The sequence below is a fragment of the Anopheles marshallii genome, chromosome 2 (genome assembly GCF_943734725.1).
Source record: "Anopheles marshallii chromosome 2, idAnoMarsDA_429_01, whole genome shotgun sequence".
NCBI lineage: Eukaryota > Metazoa > Arthropoda > Insecta > Diptera > Culicidae > Anopheles > Anopheles marshallii.
In genome coordinates this window covers 42,825,442-42,840,992 of record NC_071326.1, presented here as the reverse complement: position 1 = coordinate 42,840,992, position 15,551 = coordinate 42,825,442, and the positions used below count along the sequence as shown (strand labels likewise).

The 15,551-nt window shown below is 46.7% G+C and overlaps 4 protein-coding genes across 4 annotated transcripts; 3 read left to right on the top strand and 1 right to left on the bottom strand.

The window, feature by feature from the left end:
- Positions 1 to 141: 141 nt before the first annotated feature.
- On the bottom strand, positions 142 to 1,804 carry LOC128718846 (arrestin domain-containing protein 2-like). Its single transcript, XM_053812462.1, has 3 exons — positions 1,690 to 1,804; positions 1,226 to 1,369; positions 142 to 1,139 (listed from the first exon to the last, which is right to left on the bottom strand). The coding sequence occupies exons 1-3, from the start codon at positions 1,802 to 1,804 to the stop codon at positions 142 to 144; spliced, it is 1,257 nt and encodes a 418-aa protein (XP_053668437.1).
- A 1,386-nt stretch (positions 1,805 to 3,190) lies between these two features.
- Positions 3,191 to 4,588, top strand: LOC128718847 (arrestin domain-containing protein 3-like). Its single transcript, XM_053812463.1, has 3 exons — positions 3,191 to 3,311; positions 3,404 to 4,366; positions 4,467 to 4,588. The coding sequence occupies exons 1-3, from the start codon at positions 3,191 to 3,193 to the stop codon at positions 4,586 to 4,588; spliced, it is 1,206 nt and encodes a 401-aa protein (XP_053668438.1).
- A 3,008-nt stretch (positions 4,589 to 7,596) lies between these two features.
- LOC128719301 (arrestin domain-containing protein 3-like) lies at positions 7,597 to 8,889 on the top strand. The gene is made up of 3 exons (XM_053812926.1): positions 7,597 to 7,714; positions 7,778 to 8,656; positions 8,726 to 8,889. Exons 1-3 carry the CDS (start codon positions 7,597 to 7,599, stop codon positions 8,887 to 8,889), a joined length of 1,161 nt encoding a protein of 386 aa, XP_053668901.1.
- Positions 8,890 to 10,440: 1,551 nt separating this feature from the next.
- Positions 10,441 to 13,122, top strand: LOC128706672 (arrestin domain-containing protein 3-like). Its single transcript, XM_053801611.1, has 3 exons — positions 10,441 to 10,555; positions 11,883 to 12,884; positions 12,968 to 13,122. Exons 1-3 carry the CDS (start codon positions 10,441 to 10,443, stop codon positions 13,120 to 13,122), a joined length of 1,272 nt encoding a protein of 423 aa, XP_053657586.1.
- The last annotated feature ends 2,429 nt before the right edge of the window (positions 13,123 to 15,551 follow it).

Sequence of the window (15,551 nt, the reverse complement as noted above, 5' to 3'; positions counted from 1 at the left end):
CCAAGATTCATTCTGTTGTATGAATCTGAATCAGTTTCACCCAACACTAGTAGTAATACATCTATTGGTCTGGGGCCAGAGAAAGATGTCTGTGTGTCATAGTAAAGTGTAACGAGATGATAAACGCGAACCCGAGACTGATCACTGCTTCGGCGGTAATGGTGGTTGTGATGCCATTGAAGGAAGCGGAGGCCACTGGATGTCGTTGAAGTTGTACGATGGATAGAGGGGTACGTACGGTTTGGTACCGATTGCGTTAGTGTCGGTATCGTCTGTTATCACCACCGCCGCACCATTCATCGCTTCCTCGTACGTCGGTGGAGGCAGATAATCTGGAGGCAGCGTATCCGCGCGTACCAAACCACTGGAGGATGGCAGCTGTGCTGGAACGTTGCCAAAGTTAAAGCCACCACTCTGGCCACTCACACCGGTAGCCGTCGTCTCCGGTGGTATGGCGACACTCGAGGGCTGTTCCAACATCAGCGGTGTCGTTCCGATGATCAGCGGTATCTCGAGCACCGGATCCGAACCGCAACCTGTCACCCGCACCGTTATATGCAAGCGATAGCCGACGGATATGATGTTCAGGTCGCCACAGGTCGGTATAACCGTTGGTACCACGAGCCGCTGCTTGTACTGGATCAGCGCTTCACTGCCAACACCGTCCCCGATGTGCTTGACGATCGTGTGCACCTCCCGGCGCGTTCTACTGCCCGGATATTCCGCACGGTACGTTATTTCCTGCAGCAGCTTCATATTGACACCCTCGATGATTCGGGACGATTGATTGTTCAGGTCGATCGTGAGCGGTATCGCCTGGCCGGGTACGTAACCGGTGTAAGGCACGGTCACCCGCACGAACAGCGGTTTCGTGCGCCAAAACCCGCAGCAAAACACGCGCGCATCTTCCATCCGGGTCGGCAAACGAATGCTGGGTGACTGGAGGTTAAGGTCACGCGGCTGGATCACGGTGAATCCCACTTTGTACGTCAGGTTGAACTTCCAGGGACGTACCATCACCACCTGGGCCGTGTACCGGCAGTGTCCGTACGATCCTTCGAACGAGGTAGGCAAATGGGAAGGCAGCTCGCAGGCAAACTCGTAGATGTGTTCTCCGGCCGGTAGTTCCGTTGGATTGCCTGAAGGTGATGTTGAAAAAGCAAAAATCGACCATTATCATTTTGTTGCTCAACTTAACCTTATCGTGCCAGCGCCATTCACATACCACTATCTGGCGATCCGACCAGCACCTTCATCGATGACAGATGATCCCGTTTGGCGGTGTAGTAAACCGTGCGCCGTTGTCTTCCCTGGCCCCGTTTCTGTGTCCACTTGACATTGCTGACACCGAGGATGCTGAGTCGAATTTCTGATGTAGTCGTGGTGAGTTGAGTGATAAGCCCCAAAGAAACGGAGAAGAAAAAACGAAAAACACTTTAATTAAAAGTCACTCACATTCTTGACCTAATCCGAACAAGATTGTACGCATGATAATCAGTAATATCGGCCAAGAAATTGTTATAATTTTTCGAGCGAGGTTAAGTTTAGGAAATCCCCACTTGCTCAAGAAACTCAGTATCACAATCGTAACTCCGACAGGCCGTAAGCTTTGCCCTTGACAGTATCGCACCGCTCACAGCACACTACGATCTCTGCGCATTCTATAAACAAAGTATGAAAATTCCGCACCATAAAACTTTTTCGGCTCGGTCAGCTTGATATGGACGTGGCCCGTCACCTGTTGTCCGCTCTGGTACGTCCCGTGGGTACTGTTGGTAAAGCGTATGTCGCAGTGCACTTTCATGATGGTCCCTGCTTTCACGAAAACGCACGCACACGGTATATTCGACTGGCGGTGCAACACACTACAGACAACACCGTCGTATATGCTGCTGGGCTGCTAGCTACTGAACCGGCTCGGAAAACGCGATCGCTCCCTGCGAAGCTGCATCGCTTTCGAAGGTGGTTTTCGGGTGGGGGGGGGGGGGTAAGCGTGATGTCATAGTGTGACCTTCGGCGATACACTACGCACACGATGTTGGCGTTGCCATACAATTCGATGCGGTAGTGCTGTATTGGTGTAACATAAGCGGGTTTCTCTCTGGCCTCTCCCATCACCACACACCACACGCATTCAAACTGTAATCATACCATTTGGACTATTTTGGGGGTTGGGGTTCCGCGCGGTTTATCATGATGAAACGTTCGCATTTCCTCATCAAACGCACACCACGCTATGCTCTGGCTTTCTCACTCTTTCTTTACCATCGCACACTCTGTTTCGCGCGAAGCAATACTTGCAACGCTGCCTTGAGAGGAATTCCGGTCCGCGGGACTTCTCGTGGTCTCGTGGACCGATTCGAACACTTTTGATGGTTTGTAAACAAACTTTACTTTATCAGTAAAAAGTAGCTCTTTCACATGTGTTAAGATGCGGTTTTCAGTAGTCTCGAGCATATTGTGATGAATAACCTCCACACGCTTATCTCTAAACAAAGCATGAAAGAGAAAAACCATCCGCCCGGCAGTTGTTTACTTTGCGGGACATAATTATGGTTCAGGAATGGAGGAATGTAACGGAAAGGAAAGTGAAATCAATTCCTGTATCTTTAATTTCAACACGGAGTTCATAATGCGGCACTACTTTCTTCATGGCAAACACACAAAATATATAACTTCAATAATAACATACACGTGACATCGAATCACTAACTGCAAACAGTCATCAATGTTGCCTGAGTCACGCATCGTAGTTCCAGTAGAACGTTCATCCGACCTACCAACACAACACCTGTTAAAAACAAATGGGACAATCCACGCCCGTAACCTGTCGCAATACCCGTATTGTTTTGTTGTTGTAGTACACTAACGGGAAAATTATAACTGACTTGTGGAACTGCCAATGGGTTGTTCCTCGTGCCAAACGTCACCGCACACCGATTGATGGTGCCATTTTGCTTATCTTATCGTACACTCTGTACTGCAATCGAAGGCAGTCGCACGAGGCGGGTGGTGTCCGAACGATTGATAAAATGTGCCACACGGCCCTCGAATCGGGGCGGAGGTCCCATAGAAAAGCTGCACGAAACAGCTGCCCAGTAAGAGCGCAATCGTGTAGGAGTTTGCAGGCACGCTGTGTCTCTGCCTTTATCCTTTGGTGTAAAGATTTCCCAAAAAAAATAATAACAATATGCCGGAAGCGAGCGAGTGTCAGATACGGTTTGATAACAATCCGTGTGGAGTGTATTTCCCTGGTCAAACCCTGTCCGGTTACGTCGAACTGCGCGTGCTGGAGGCGTTCAAAGTTAAAGGTAGATTCGGTGCTAGTGCTGAAGTTTCTGTAGATCGATGAGTCACGCGCATTTTCCCCCCAACCTACCCCTGCTCCCCCCTTATTCGACAGGTGTCAGTCTGCAAATTAAAGGATTCGCCGAGGTAAAATGGTCCGAAAGTAGTGGTACGGGAAAATCCCGCCGTACCGTGCACTACCATGGCAGGCAGGACTATATCAACACCGTCACGTACCTGCAGGGGTCACCGGAGGGCAATCCGTTCGATATTGCACCCGGTACGCATACGTATCGGTTCGGCTGCCAGCTGCCCCACAATCTGCCCACCTCGTTCGAGGGCCAGTACGGTCACATACGGTACACCGTCCGTGTGGTACTGCACCGACCATGGAAGGTAGATCCAACGTATAAGGTTGGCTTTACCGTGCTACGCCACGTGAATCTTAACGAGAATGCGCTGTCGCTGTCGCTACCGTGTAAGCTCGAGGTACAGAAGGTGTTTTGTTGCGGACCTTGCGCCTCGGACCCGCTGTACATTGCGGCCCAGGTACCGATCGGTGGATACGTGCCCGGTCAAACGATCGCGGTGCATATAGAGGCCTCGAACCGTAGCAAGAAGCGGGTGAACGAGTTCAGCGCCAAGCTGGTGAAGAACGTGTCCTACATCAGCCAGACGCCGTACAGTCGCGTGAAGCTGGTGCCGGAAATTGTGTCGGAAGTGCGTTGCCAGGGTGTTGCCGCCGGTGAGCAAGGTAGTTGGGATCAGTTTTTGGCGATACCGGCCCTACCGTCCACCAGCAACCAGTGTCAGGTGCTGACGCTCGGCTACGAGGTAGAGGTCGAGGCAAAAATTACCGGCCCCAACATTAATCCGCGCATTCGCATTCCGATTACGCTCGGTACGGTGCCATTAGCGGCGCATGCTATCCCTACAGTGAGGAATAACGATCAGTTACAGGCGTATCCCGTACCGTCCATACCGGAACCGGTGGCGATGGTGGAACCTTCGGCGCCTCCGGTGCCATACGATCAGCTCAAACCCACCGTTGCACCAACCGTACCCACGGATCAACTACGTAAGTATGGTTCCCAATGCGGATCGTTAAATTTGTGCACCGTTACAGAACAATTAACTGATTACTAACCTATTCTCCCGGGTTTGGTTGTGCTCCTCAGCGCCTCCGACGTACGAGGAAGCCGTTGGATCTACGCCGGCCAACATACTCGAGGAGGGCGAAGAAAATACAGGCAGCAACAACTTCACCCCGCAGTACATGGTTTACCGGTTCAATGAGTAGAAGGTTGATGGCGAATTCTTCGAAACGTTCACCTTTACATAATTCCACTATGAGCAACACGTGCATAAAAGCTACTTTCTGTTATATATTGTAATAAGCACTATACTTTATTTGGAGTAATAAATGATATTTTTCGAACTTAACCACAGTTGCAAGATGCGCCTATCTGAGCCTGGCTGATGTAGAGCCAAATTGGAGGTGGAATAGTCGATCTTATATCTTAATTTGATGAATTGCTACATTCCTATCATTGCCTAGCATTGCCGAAATGACCAAAATATGGAGGTGCAGCACTAGAAAACGAAATCCATCGAATTATTACTGAGGTATGGGATAGTGAACCCGATGGCTTGTGATTGGAATCTTGGTATCATTTATTCCAAATACAAGAAGGGAGATAAGCCAAAGTGCAGTAATTAAAAGTGTATTACGGTGTTAAATATCGCCTGCAAAATATTCTTCCTTATACTACAAGATTGTCTTGTCCCATTCGTCGAAAGATAGTTGATAGTCTATCAGAGAGGATTGCGAAATGGGAAATCAACAACTAATCAGATTTATACCTTGCGGCAGATCTCGGAGAAGATGGCGAAGCAGCAGCTACACTCCTAGTAGGAATTACAATGACCAACAGCACATGCTAGGTGATGGTAGATGGAAAATTATCAGAGCCCTTTGCTACCACCAAGGGTCACCGCAATGGAGATGTGTTTGCCTGCTGTCTATTCTTCAACCTAGCGCTAGAAAGGGCCATCCGCCACTCGGACTTCAAGGAGCATCGTCCGTAAGTCAAGCCGGATCATGGTGTACGCTGAAGGCATGAACTTCATTGGTTGACGACACTTACACGAAGCGGATGCTTACACAAAGGATTGATCAGGTGGCGGAAAACCTCGGTTTGGAGGTAAACGAGGCAAAAACCAAGTTGATAGTGGCACCACCAGCGGACCTGCTAACAAATCCTAACTTACACAGGGCGTACATTTATACCTATTTAGGTGAGCGCCTTTTCGAAGTCGCCCAAAACTTCACATATCTTGGGTCAGAACCCAACACCGACAATAATTTTAATGTTGAAACATGCGCCAGGGTACTGGCTGCCAACCGGTCTATCTACAGTTTGAGAAAACTTCTCTACTCAAACCTGTCCTGTCCTGTCACCTGTCGCGATGAACCAAGCTGGAATTAATATAGAACTAAATTAGTTCCAATACTCACATACGTCTCTGAGGCATGGACTTAAACATGTAAAACTGACGAAACCCGCGAAGTCGTGTTCGAGAGGAAGATGCTCAGAAGGATTTTTAGCCCTGTACGTGTGGAAGAACAATGGAGAAGCCGCTACAATCACGAGTTCTATGAGCTGTATATCGAGCTCACTATCTTACAGCGGATTAGACTGGACAGGCTCATCGGGCTGGTCACGGGACCGGACATGGTCACCGGTTGACCCAGCCCATCAATTCCTTTCAGGTCGTCCACATCCACAGAAGAGGTGTGGTAAGTCCAAATGGAGATGGAATGATCAGTTGTAACGCCGGATAAGTAAGCAAGACGATCTTATTCGATCTAATAATACAGATCAAGTGCTCCTACGATTATACATCCACAACCAACCAATGTTTAACAATTTCTCAGGTGTTACTGTCTTATGTTTATGATTTATGCTTCGGATACCCCGAATCGGGATCTCCTTTTTGAAGTAAGCTGGGATCACTTTTGCCTGGAGAATAGTGTACCAAGACCAAGCCGAATCATCCGATTCTATACAGGCATCTTGGGGCAGTCCGGTGGCATGATGGTAGCGGTAATAGTCTTCACACGAACGGATCGGACTAAAATCCCATCCGGACCAATCCCCCGTGCGCAGAACTGACTATCCAGCTACGGATAACTAAGCCCACAGAAAGCCAGAATTGGCAGGCCCCCAGACCTCTTGTGAGGTTGTTGTTGCCGATAAAGAAGAAGATTTAGGCCTCCTATAGCGTGATGTGACATGATTTATATCATTTCTGGAGTATTTTTCATCACTTCTTCACTGGAAAACAGTTCCCCGAAACAATCGAACACAACTTTGTCTGTATGCTGGCAACACTGCCAACCGATACTACCCAGTCAGGACGTAAAGTGTGTTTTTCACCGTTCCACGAAGCAGTATGCCATGGACGAAGAAATACGGATACGCAACGATGGGTAATGAAGCATGTAGCCGCTGTTTTGGGGGAAAGGGGGTGTGGGCTAACATTTCGGGAGAGCATCTGCGAGCAAACGGCACCAGGCCGCGCGCATAAACGCTCTCCCAAATTTACCGAAAGGCAAACAAACGGCTCTTCCGCCAGCATTTGGGGTGTGCACGCGGCCAAACAAACACATTTGCAGCTCTCGACGCCCCAAAGTCGAAAACATCATCCTTGTGCGATTTACGTCAAACAACGCAGGATACACACAGCAGCACACTTTCATCCCTGCCCGGTTTCACGCACACTAGGGGGATGGGGAATGGGGTGGGGGGTGGGGGCAGTATTTTGGCAAATTGGGTGTGCTGGAACGTCGTTATTGGTGGTACAGTTGCTTGCGTCGCCTCAAGGACGGTGAAACACATTGGAACAAGCATGTTTCACGTATTTTCGTCCGTTTCCGTGTAGTTAAAAGGGATAGACAAAATGGCTACAGCACAAGTACGGCTACGGGCTGTGCCGTGCTTTGCGGTGTAGTGCTATTTGGATAGAAAGTTCCTAATTTTGCAACCAGCAAAAACAAAAGCAAACATCTCCCCGGCAATCGATACAATCGCAATGACGTGCTAGTGTGTCTCCCGGTGAGGAGGGTGATGACTTTTTGTGCAAGAACTTAAGTTACACGATGTTACCGTCGTCACCGTTGCACGTTCTGGATCGCGAGAAACATTTAGTGGCTCAATAATGTTCGGTCATCGATTTTAACCCCGAGGGGTTTCGAAAAGTAACCCTCCACCCGAACGCGCTAGAAAATTGGGGCTTGGAAAAAAAATGCCCGACCCCGAGTGCCACATACGGTTCGATAACAACCCATACGGAGTGTATCTTGCCGGGCAAACACTAGCCGGCCAAGTCGAGCTCCGTTTGACAGAAATACTTAGCGTAATTGGTAAGTGGTGCGTTTCCAGCACTAGATCGAACAACATGGGTTAAAAAGCTTTCTCCTGTACAGGTATAAGCTTGCGGCTTGATGGACTTACCGAAATCGAATGGTCGGAAGTGGTCGAATCAGCTACAGGACAGCCGGGTGGTCGTAAGACGACACGCTATCACGGCCAACAAACGCTTCTCAACTCGACCAGCTTCCTCTGCGGCTCGTCTATTGGGCCGGTGCGAGACCTAGCCGTCGGAACGCATACGTATCATTTCTCCTGTGAACTGCCTGCCCACCTACCGACCTCGTTCGAGGGTTACCACGCACGCATCCGGTACACTGCCAAGGTGTCGCTGCATCGGACGAAAGCACGCACCGATCCGATCGGGCAGACCAGCTTCACCGTGCTACGGCATCTGAACCTGAACGAGCACGGCGAGGTGCTGATACTGCCCACGAAGAGCGAACTGACGAAGGTGTTTTGCTGCGGACCGTGCTCGTCCGAACCACTATACATATCGGCCCAGATAGCCCGGTGCGGGTACATACCGGGCCAAACGATTGTGATGAAGATAGACGCGGTAAACCGAAGCCGCACAACGGTGACCGAGTTTCGCGTCAAGTTGATCCAGAAGCTGTGCTACACCAGTCAGCATCCCACGGTGGAAGCCCATTCGGATGCGCTGGTAGTGGCGGAGTCGCGCTGTTCCGGCGTTACCTCGGGCGAGGTAGTGAAACACCAGCAAAATCTGCTCATCCCGGCACTGCCACCGACTTACACGGACGGTTCGCCTATCTTCAGCATCAACTACGAGCTGGAGGTGGAGGCACGGGTAACCGGACCGAACATTAGCCCACGGCTGGCAATGCCCATCACGATCGGAACGATAGCGCTGGAGGCTTCGGTGCCGAGGGAGAAGCTAAAACCGCTCGCTAAACCACCGTGGGATCCGTTTAGTAAGTGAATCTTTGAGTACATTCAAGTCGCGCGGGTGGCAATAGCCACTAATGTTTTCTTCTCCGAAGGTTCACAGCACTACACGGATATCATCGGTACGCGTATACCGGTCTCCAATATCGCTCGCCGATCGCAGGCGGGAATGGACGAGCTGCCGAACAATTCCAACAACGTGCGGCTTCACTACATTGTGCACCGGAACGGTGGCGGCATGCCGCCCGATGAGCACTGAAATCGAACAAGTCGAAACGGCGAACAAGTTGTTGTTATTTCAAGTTGCTTGCTATTTACACTACAATTAGGTATTACTAATCGTTTTTGGTTGGAAATTGAAGCGAAAAAAAAGAAAAGAAAACACACAAATGAGTACAAAGTCAAACGGAACAGATAGCTAATCACACATGTCAACAATTGCACACAACACTGCCTCTCGCCGCTTTTGGCATGCCTGAATTGCTTACAAAAAACAATGATATACAAAACAAAAACGCACGCATAATCAACTACTACCGCGCACGGGAATGTCTCTCATTGTATTGATGCAGGAGGTCCATTCCGTTATTGGGTACTATTCGTGAAGATGTTAAACCGTATGCTGCTTTACTAAAACTCCAATTCAGCCTCTTAATGTATGTGTGCTTTTCCGGGCCGGGGCTGCATAGATAAGCCGAGTTGTACACCTTTTTAAAAAAAACACATTCAATTACACGCCCAACTAATCGTACGCGTATTGCGCTACAACGTTTTTTTTAATTCATAAAAATATTGCGCTTATTGTCTACAGAAGCTCTGAAGCAAACAAACCAAAAAAAAAATGAAGGAAACCTCCGCTCTAAACTACCTCAAGTGCCATTGAGATTTGTTGCAAATATACATAATTATGTGAATATGCTGCTACCGACCAACAGCGTTCGCCTGTGGAGGGTTCTCTGTCACGTGCATCCGAACTTGATTTAGCTAAAGGACTTTCAGGATTTTTACCATGCACAAGTTTTAATGTTGATAATCGTTTCTTTTGTATTAATTTGGTTTGTTAGTCTTTTTTACATCTTCAAAGCCTGCTTCGTTTACGTTAAGTATGTTTTTGTGATTTTTTTTTTTCTTCATTTCACATTAATTAATCCCTTTCAGACTTGTCCTTAACAAGTGCAAATAAAACTTTAAACAGCAATTGAAAAGCAAACATAAAAATGTGACAAAGCACCCAACACCGATTAAACCGATGCAATCCGCACAAGGTTAGCGATTTAAAATGCGACCTTTCTGGCAACATTGGCTTTGCCGTGGTTTCACTTTACGCACACAAAACGCTCTCAACCAAGCCCCGCACACGACACGCACACACAGGCACAGGCGCATATTTCGTGCTCTCCCGCACACTGAGAGAGTGGAATCTGTCAATATACAACACCACGGTCACGCAACCGGCGAGCGGTCTCCTCTTCGATTGGCTGTAGTCGTCGAGACCGTGGCGCTCGCTAGGAACGAAAACTGGTTCTGGTGCTTTTGTGCGTTTGCCACTTTTACCGATTGTGTAGTGCGGCGGAAGTTGTTGAAAATTACATTCAACATTGAAGCAGCTCCCAATTTTTGCCATTCGTGAGTTCGTTGGCAAGTACGTGTGCAATTCCTGTTGAAGTGGTACTGTGCACCAACGGACTACAGAAGCTCGTGGCTGCAAGTGGAAACAACCATTAACGTAGGTGGAGCCGCTCTATTCCCTTCGGTGGCAAGCGTCCGAATTAGTTAGCGGAACGAAAAGAACCAGAAACCCGAAAACAAAATGGGGCTGAAGGAATGCATGATTGAGTTGGATAATCCGTACAACACGTACTACGCCGGCCAGACGGTGAACGGTAGAGTGACGTTTACGTTCGATTCGGCAAAGAAAATACGGGGTAAGTGTATCGTGTAGCGAGTGTCGAGAACCCAGCATATGGCGTTAGCAGGAATTTGGTAGAAAGCTGGATGAAAAAAACGCCAAACTACTGCATAATTACGATGGATTAGCTCCATCAGTAGAGGGACACCGTTAGTACGCATACATTTCGATGACATCATCTGTCAAAAAACTGTCGCCCGTAGATTTATCGACGACGCAGAAGTAGGAAAAGGGGACAGCCAAATGAGAGATGGGCGGTGTTTTTTTTTTGTATAGCGGTTGCAACAAATCCATCAGCAATACATGTTCGCTTGAATTACGAGGACCACATCGGTGAAATGTTGGCAACGAAACATAAGTAGGCAAGAAAACAGCCCGTTCACATCTCCCTGACAACGGTGATGATGGGTTAATCATGCTTTACCCGTAGTACAAGTGTTGTTTTTTTTTATTTCGTTCGTACTATTACCTCCACTGCCTTGGAATGTACGATGCTTACTAGATTGTGCCCTCGGTCTGTGTGAGATAGTTTCCACATTAAACTGATTGGCCTTTGTGAACCCAATCATTAAACAACCGAAAATATGCTGGATGAACTGGTGTTTTTTTCTCTCTACTCTTTCATAGCACCAGATTCTATAGGAACAAACCCGGCGCACCCGAAACACGCAGTTAACGCAACCATCCACACATATGGGAAGAGCGTGTGCGAACAACGCTTTACCCCCCAACCGGTTCAAGATGTTTCGGAAGAAGTGAGCATGTTTATTTTTATATGCGCTCGTATCGTTCTTCCTGCCTTCCTTGTCCAATTTGAAAGCGCTTACGATGTTAACCTCCGCGCAAGTGGGCCATATTTTTCGTCTTTAAGCACATCGAAATGCGAGTACAGTTGAAACAATTTTGAAGAATGAATAATAAGTATCTTAGTTAAACCATAAAAACCAACTTCCCAGCATTTTACTACTAGATTGGAAAATGGACAATTTCCTGTTTAGTCAGTTGTTGCTAATTGTATTTAGCAGCTTAGTTTTCCATATGGCAAAGGCATGCACGTCGCAGATTGAAGATAACTCAGTCGCAGCATACTAGGATTGGCGTTTCCTAAATAAACTTTTTTTTCCTACGGATTTATATTTGGAATGTACGTTTCCTTATCTAAACACACACCCACACTCTATATTAATGTTATTGAGCTTCTCAAATATTTCGTTTAACAATAATTCCAGTCACAATTGGTTAATCTTTTACGTTTGCATTCCACGCGGAGCCTCCGCCACAAATACGCTTAGTTGCTAATATTCCTAAACTTATATTACATGGTTTACAACGTTTCATTGCAGGCATTGTAATCAAGTTTGCCGGTGAAGCAGAAACCAAATGGAGCGTAACGGAAACGAAGACCGATCCGAACGGCAAACAGTACGAATCGACGACTAATCTAACCGGCCAGGAGGAATACTTCCAGATACAGTATTACCTGCTCGGTGGCAAGAATGCAGCCGAAACTGAACTAGCGCCAGGAACGCACACCTACCCGTTCACCTGCGCTCTTCCGCCTACCCTGCCGTCTTCATTCGAAGGCGAATGGGGTTTTGTACGCTACACGGTCAAGGTGACGCTCGATCGGCCATGGAAGTTTGACCAGGATGTCAAGATGGCATTCACCGTCATTTCGCCCGTTGATCTAAACCTGAATCCACGCGTTAAAGACCCGTTCAAGCTGGAATTGGAGAAAACGTTCTGCTGCTTCTGCTGCGCTTCCGGGCCACTGAACGTGATCGTTCACGTCCCGGTGACCGGATTCGTTTCCGGCCAATCGGTCCCTGTGACGATCGAGTGTGACAATGCGAGCAACGTTCGCGTCGATAACATCACGATAAATTTACGCAAGCTGCTTGCCTTCCACGTGCACACGCCGAGGCGTGAAACGAAGCGCAAGAAGGAGTTGGTCACTAGCATTTCGATGGGTCCGATCGAGGCGGGCAACAGCCAAACGTGGCAACAATTTATAACGATACCACCACTACCACCATCGAACCTGGTCAACTGTGGTATCATTGATGTCGATTACGATATCAAAGTGATTGCCGAAGCGTCCGGCATGCATGCCGACCTGGACGGTAACATACCGATCGTGCTCGGTACGGTACCGCTCGAGTCGTTCCAACCACCACCGCCGTACACGGATAATCCGCAAATGCAAGCGGTCGATATTATCGCGACCGAAACCGATCCTTCCATGTTACCGACACAACCAGTCAGTCCGGCCAGCCCACCCAGCAACGGTGCTGGCGGTGCGCTTGGTTGGAACATTGGCAACAACAAAGCTTATCCCAACATACGTAAGTAACATTCGGCGGGAACAATTCGACTAAGCTTGTTCTAACGATTGAATAATGTACTGTTTTCGTTTGTTTCCTTTTAGCTCCACCGACGTTCGCTGAAACTTCGTATAAAGCACCGACGATTTCCGGCAAAAATGACTCCGAATTTACGCGCATCGTCGGCGGAGCGGAATATGCTCCCCGGTATCCAACGTATGCGTTTACGCCAACTGCACCGCCTCCTCCTAATTATTGATAAGGTATCGTTCTTCGAATCTGTTAAACGGTGGCAACTCTTTTCTTCTGGTTCTCGAATAGTTGTACGTACTCGTGTTAATTACACAGAATACGTTAATCTTACAATATTGATCAAATTTCAGTGTCGAGTGTATACCCAAATTGTTGCTAATTCTAATGTTACTAAAGCTTTTCACTGTCGGCACGTGCATACACGATCTTGGACTCTATCACCATTATAAATATGGTAACGGATTTCATCGCCGCCAAAGGCAAACGAATTAACGAATATTGTCATGGACGCACAACGAAACCAGAATGCGCCCTTTGATTACTGCTCGGTGCTCTCGCTGCACCATCGTTTACACTATTTACATACTCATTCTATCCCCTTCATCTTACGCTTTGCTTCGTCGTACGCTTTGTCATAAACTATGGTTAACCATAAAGCGGAATTATTATTATTGTTGTGAACACTCTACGCTGGTTGCGCATGTTTCCTTTACGTACGCTCGAAGCCCGTAAAATGCTAATTTAGTGTTTAGCCATTGAAACAAACCATATACCCACTTAGTGCATCAACTGAAAACACTTTTTCGACTGTGCAATCCCACTGCACATTATTTTTCGTTTAATTCTCTAATAGTATTCTGCAAAACCTCAAATCTAAGTGTAAGGAAAAACTACATCACACAAGCTGTCTGTCTCAGTCCGAAGTTCCATTATGTAGCGTCCAACGTGGTGTTGTGGTCCACAATGAAAGTTTCCATCCAACATGCACCCATCGATGAAAAAGGCTTAGCTTGGTTCAATCATGTATAGGAGACATGGATCTACACACAAACATAGATGTATTAGAACGAAGATGCCAAAATGAGAACGCTGAGAAGTGTATAACAGTGCATTAATCCAGTTATGATGTGTCGGTATGCAATACCAACTTATATTGTAACGGAAGCGAGAGAAAAAAAAACAGCAGTTCGCAGTAACAGTGCCTACAAGTTTTATAATAGTTATGTGTGTATTGTACGCACAGCAAACAAAAAAAAGTAACAAAAAACCTCAAATAAGAAAAACAGGACTGCGATGAAGACGGTAACGCAGAAAACAGTCGCAGATAGAAAGCAGTACTGCTAATCCAGTACATCCTAAGGTGACTGATGGAACTCTGGTTGGTTTCGTGACATTATTTGACGAGTGAAAAAACTATCTTCCATACATCTTTTAATACAAACCAACCAGTAGAATGTCAATAAGGCTACAAATATTAACCATGTATAAAATGTATTGAAGCAATTTGCTTCTACAAAGCACACTCAAGGATTGACAGTTTTTTTTAAATAAACATCCACTGAATTGGTGGCCGGCAGTCGTGAAGATCCGATAGTTTTGAGATTAAACCTAACCAACGCATTACCGAACGTTTGGAACATGAAATTTGAACAAAGTGTGTGTAATCTTATACAGCAAAAACAAAACTATGTAACAATTTATGCAATGAGAAATAAAATGGGGGAAAAAAACAAACATTACTCCTTTTTCAATAACAACGTGACCGCAATTTTCTGTGTTTTAAATGTCCATCCACGCCTGGTAATAACTTACCGCGTATGGTAAAAACAAATCTTCTCAATATTTTTTATTCCTTAGATTTACCCGAGACGCCAATAGAAGAACGCCAGCGTAGTTAGATTGTTTCCACTAGTTTTGCAAGGATTTATTTACAAATGACGTATCTTACAGTTACCGTTGCATGGCTGTAAACTATAGCTAAACGTCCTCGCGCAGCTTCTGCTCATCCGTCTCTCTAACATGGTGCTTTGAAAACACTTTTGAATTTAGAATGATTGATGCTATACTATAATATCCAGCGCTTTCCTTTTCTTACTATTAAACTTTTTTCTCGTTTTTAATTATCTATGTTGTCAAAGGGCATTACTTGTGATGAGTGTAGCTTGCTTTCATCGTGCCGTTACTGTATTTATCTTCCGAAATTCACTGTTTTCCTTACTGCGCCGATGAATGGGGGGAAGGTTCATAAAGCTTACTTTTCTACACGGCGTGCTCCGATTACCTTACAGTTTATGCATCGTATGAATTGGGAAATGAAGTCAATGAGCATGATGGTCCTAGTACCACAAACCATTGCTACTTACATACAATTGTGCGCTTGAATGTTGAGCTGAAGGTAACAAAGAATCGATTAATCGAGAGAGACACGGCTGAAGTCACGTTCAAGAACGTTCACAAAAGGATGAGCATAACAATTGTATGTTAAGAAAAAATACTATCCTCGATATGATTACAAGTCACAATGTAAAAAAAGAAAAGAATATTTAGAGGATGCAACCTAGTCTAATCGGTGAAGTGTTTATTGCAATCCCTACCTTACCTTAATCCTTATTTTCCTTTCTTCCATACCTTCCGATTTCCATTTCTGACTTGCTT

Coding starts and splice junctions, on each gene's coding strand:
- LOC128718846 (XM_053812462.1), bottom strand. CDS start 1,804: ATGAAAGTGCACTGCGACATACGCTTTACCAACAGTACCCACGGGACG. Junction 1,370..1,689: donor CGAGCCGAAAAAGTTTTATG/GTGCGGAATTTT, acceptor CGACTACATCAG/AAATTCGACTCAGCATCCTC. Junction 1,140..1,225: donor GGTCGGATCGCCAGATAGTG/GTATGTGAATGG, acceptor CATCACCTTCAG/GCAATCCAACGGAACTACCG.
- LOC128718847 (XM_053812463.1), top strand. CDS start 3,191: ATGCCGGAAGCGAGCGAGTGTCAGATACGGTTTGATAACAATCCGTGT. Junction 3,312..3,403: donor GGAGGCGTTCAAAGTTAAAG/GTAGATTCGGTG, acceptor CTTATTCGACAG/GTGTCAGTCTGCAAATTAAA. Junction 4,367..4,466: donor CGTACCCACGGATCAACTAC/GTAAGTATGGTT, acceptor TGTGCTCCTCAG/CGCCTCCGACGTACGAGGAA.
- LOC128719301 (XM_053812926.1), top strand. CDS start 7,597: ATGCCCGACCCCGAGTGCCACATACGGTTCGATAACAACCCATACGGA. Junction 7,715..7,777: donor AGAAATACTTAGCGTAATTG/GTAAGTGGTGCG, acceptor TCTCCTGTACAG/GTATAAGCTTGCGGCTTGAT. Junction 8,657..8,725: donor ACCACCGTGGGATCCGTTTA/GTAAGTGAATCT, acceptor TCTTCTCCGAAG/GTTCACAGCACTACACGGAT.
- LOC128706672 (XM_053801611.1), top strand. CDS start 10,441: ATGGGGCTGAAGGAATGCATGATTGAGTTGGATAATCCGTACAACACG. Junction 10,556..11,882: donor TTCGGCAAAGAAAATACGGG/GTAAGTGTATCG, acceptor GTTTCATTGCAG/GCATTGTAATCAAGTTTGCC. Junction 12,885..12,967: donor CAAAGCTTATCCCAACATAC/GTAAGTAACATT, acceptor GTTTCCTTTTAG/CTCCACCGACGTTCGCTGAA.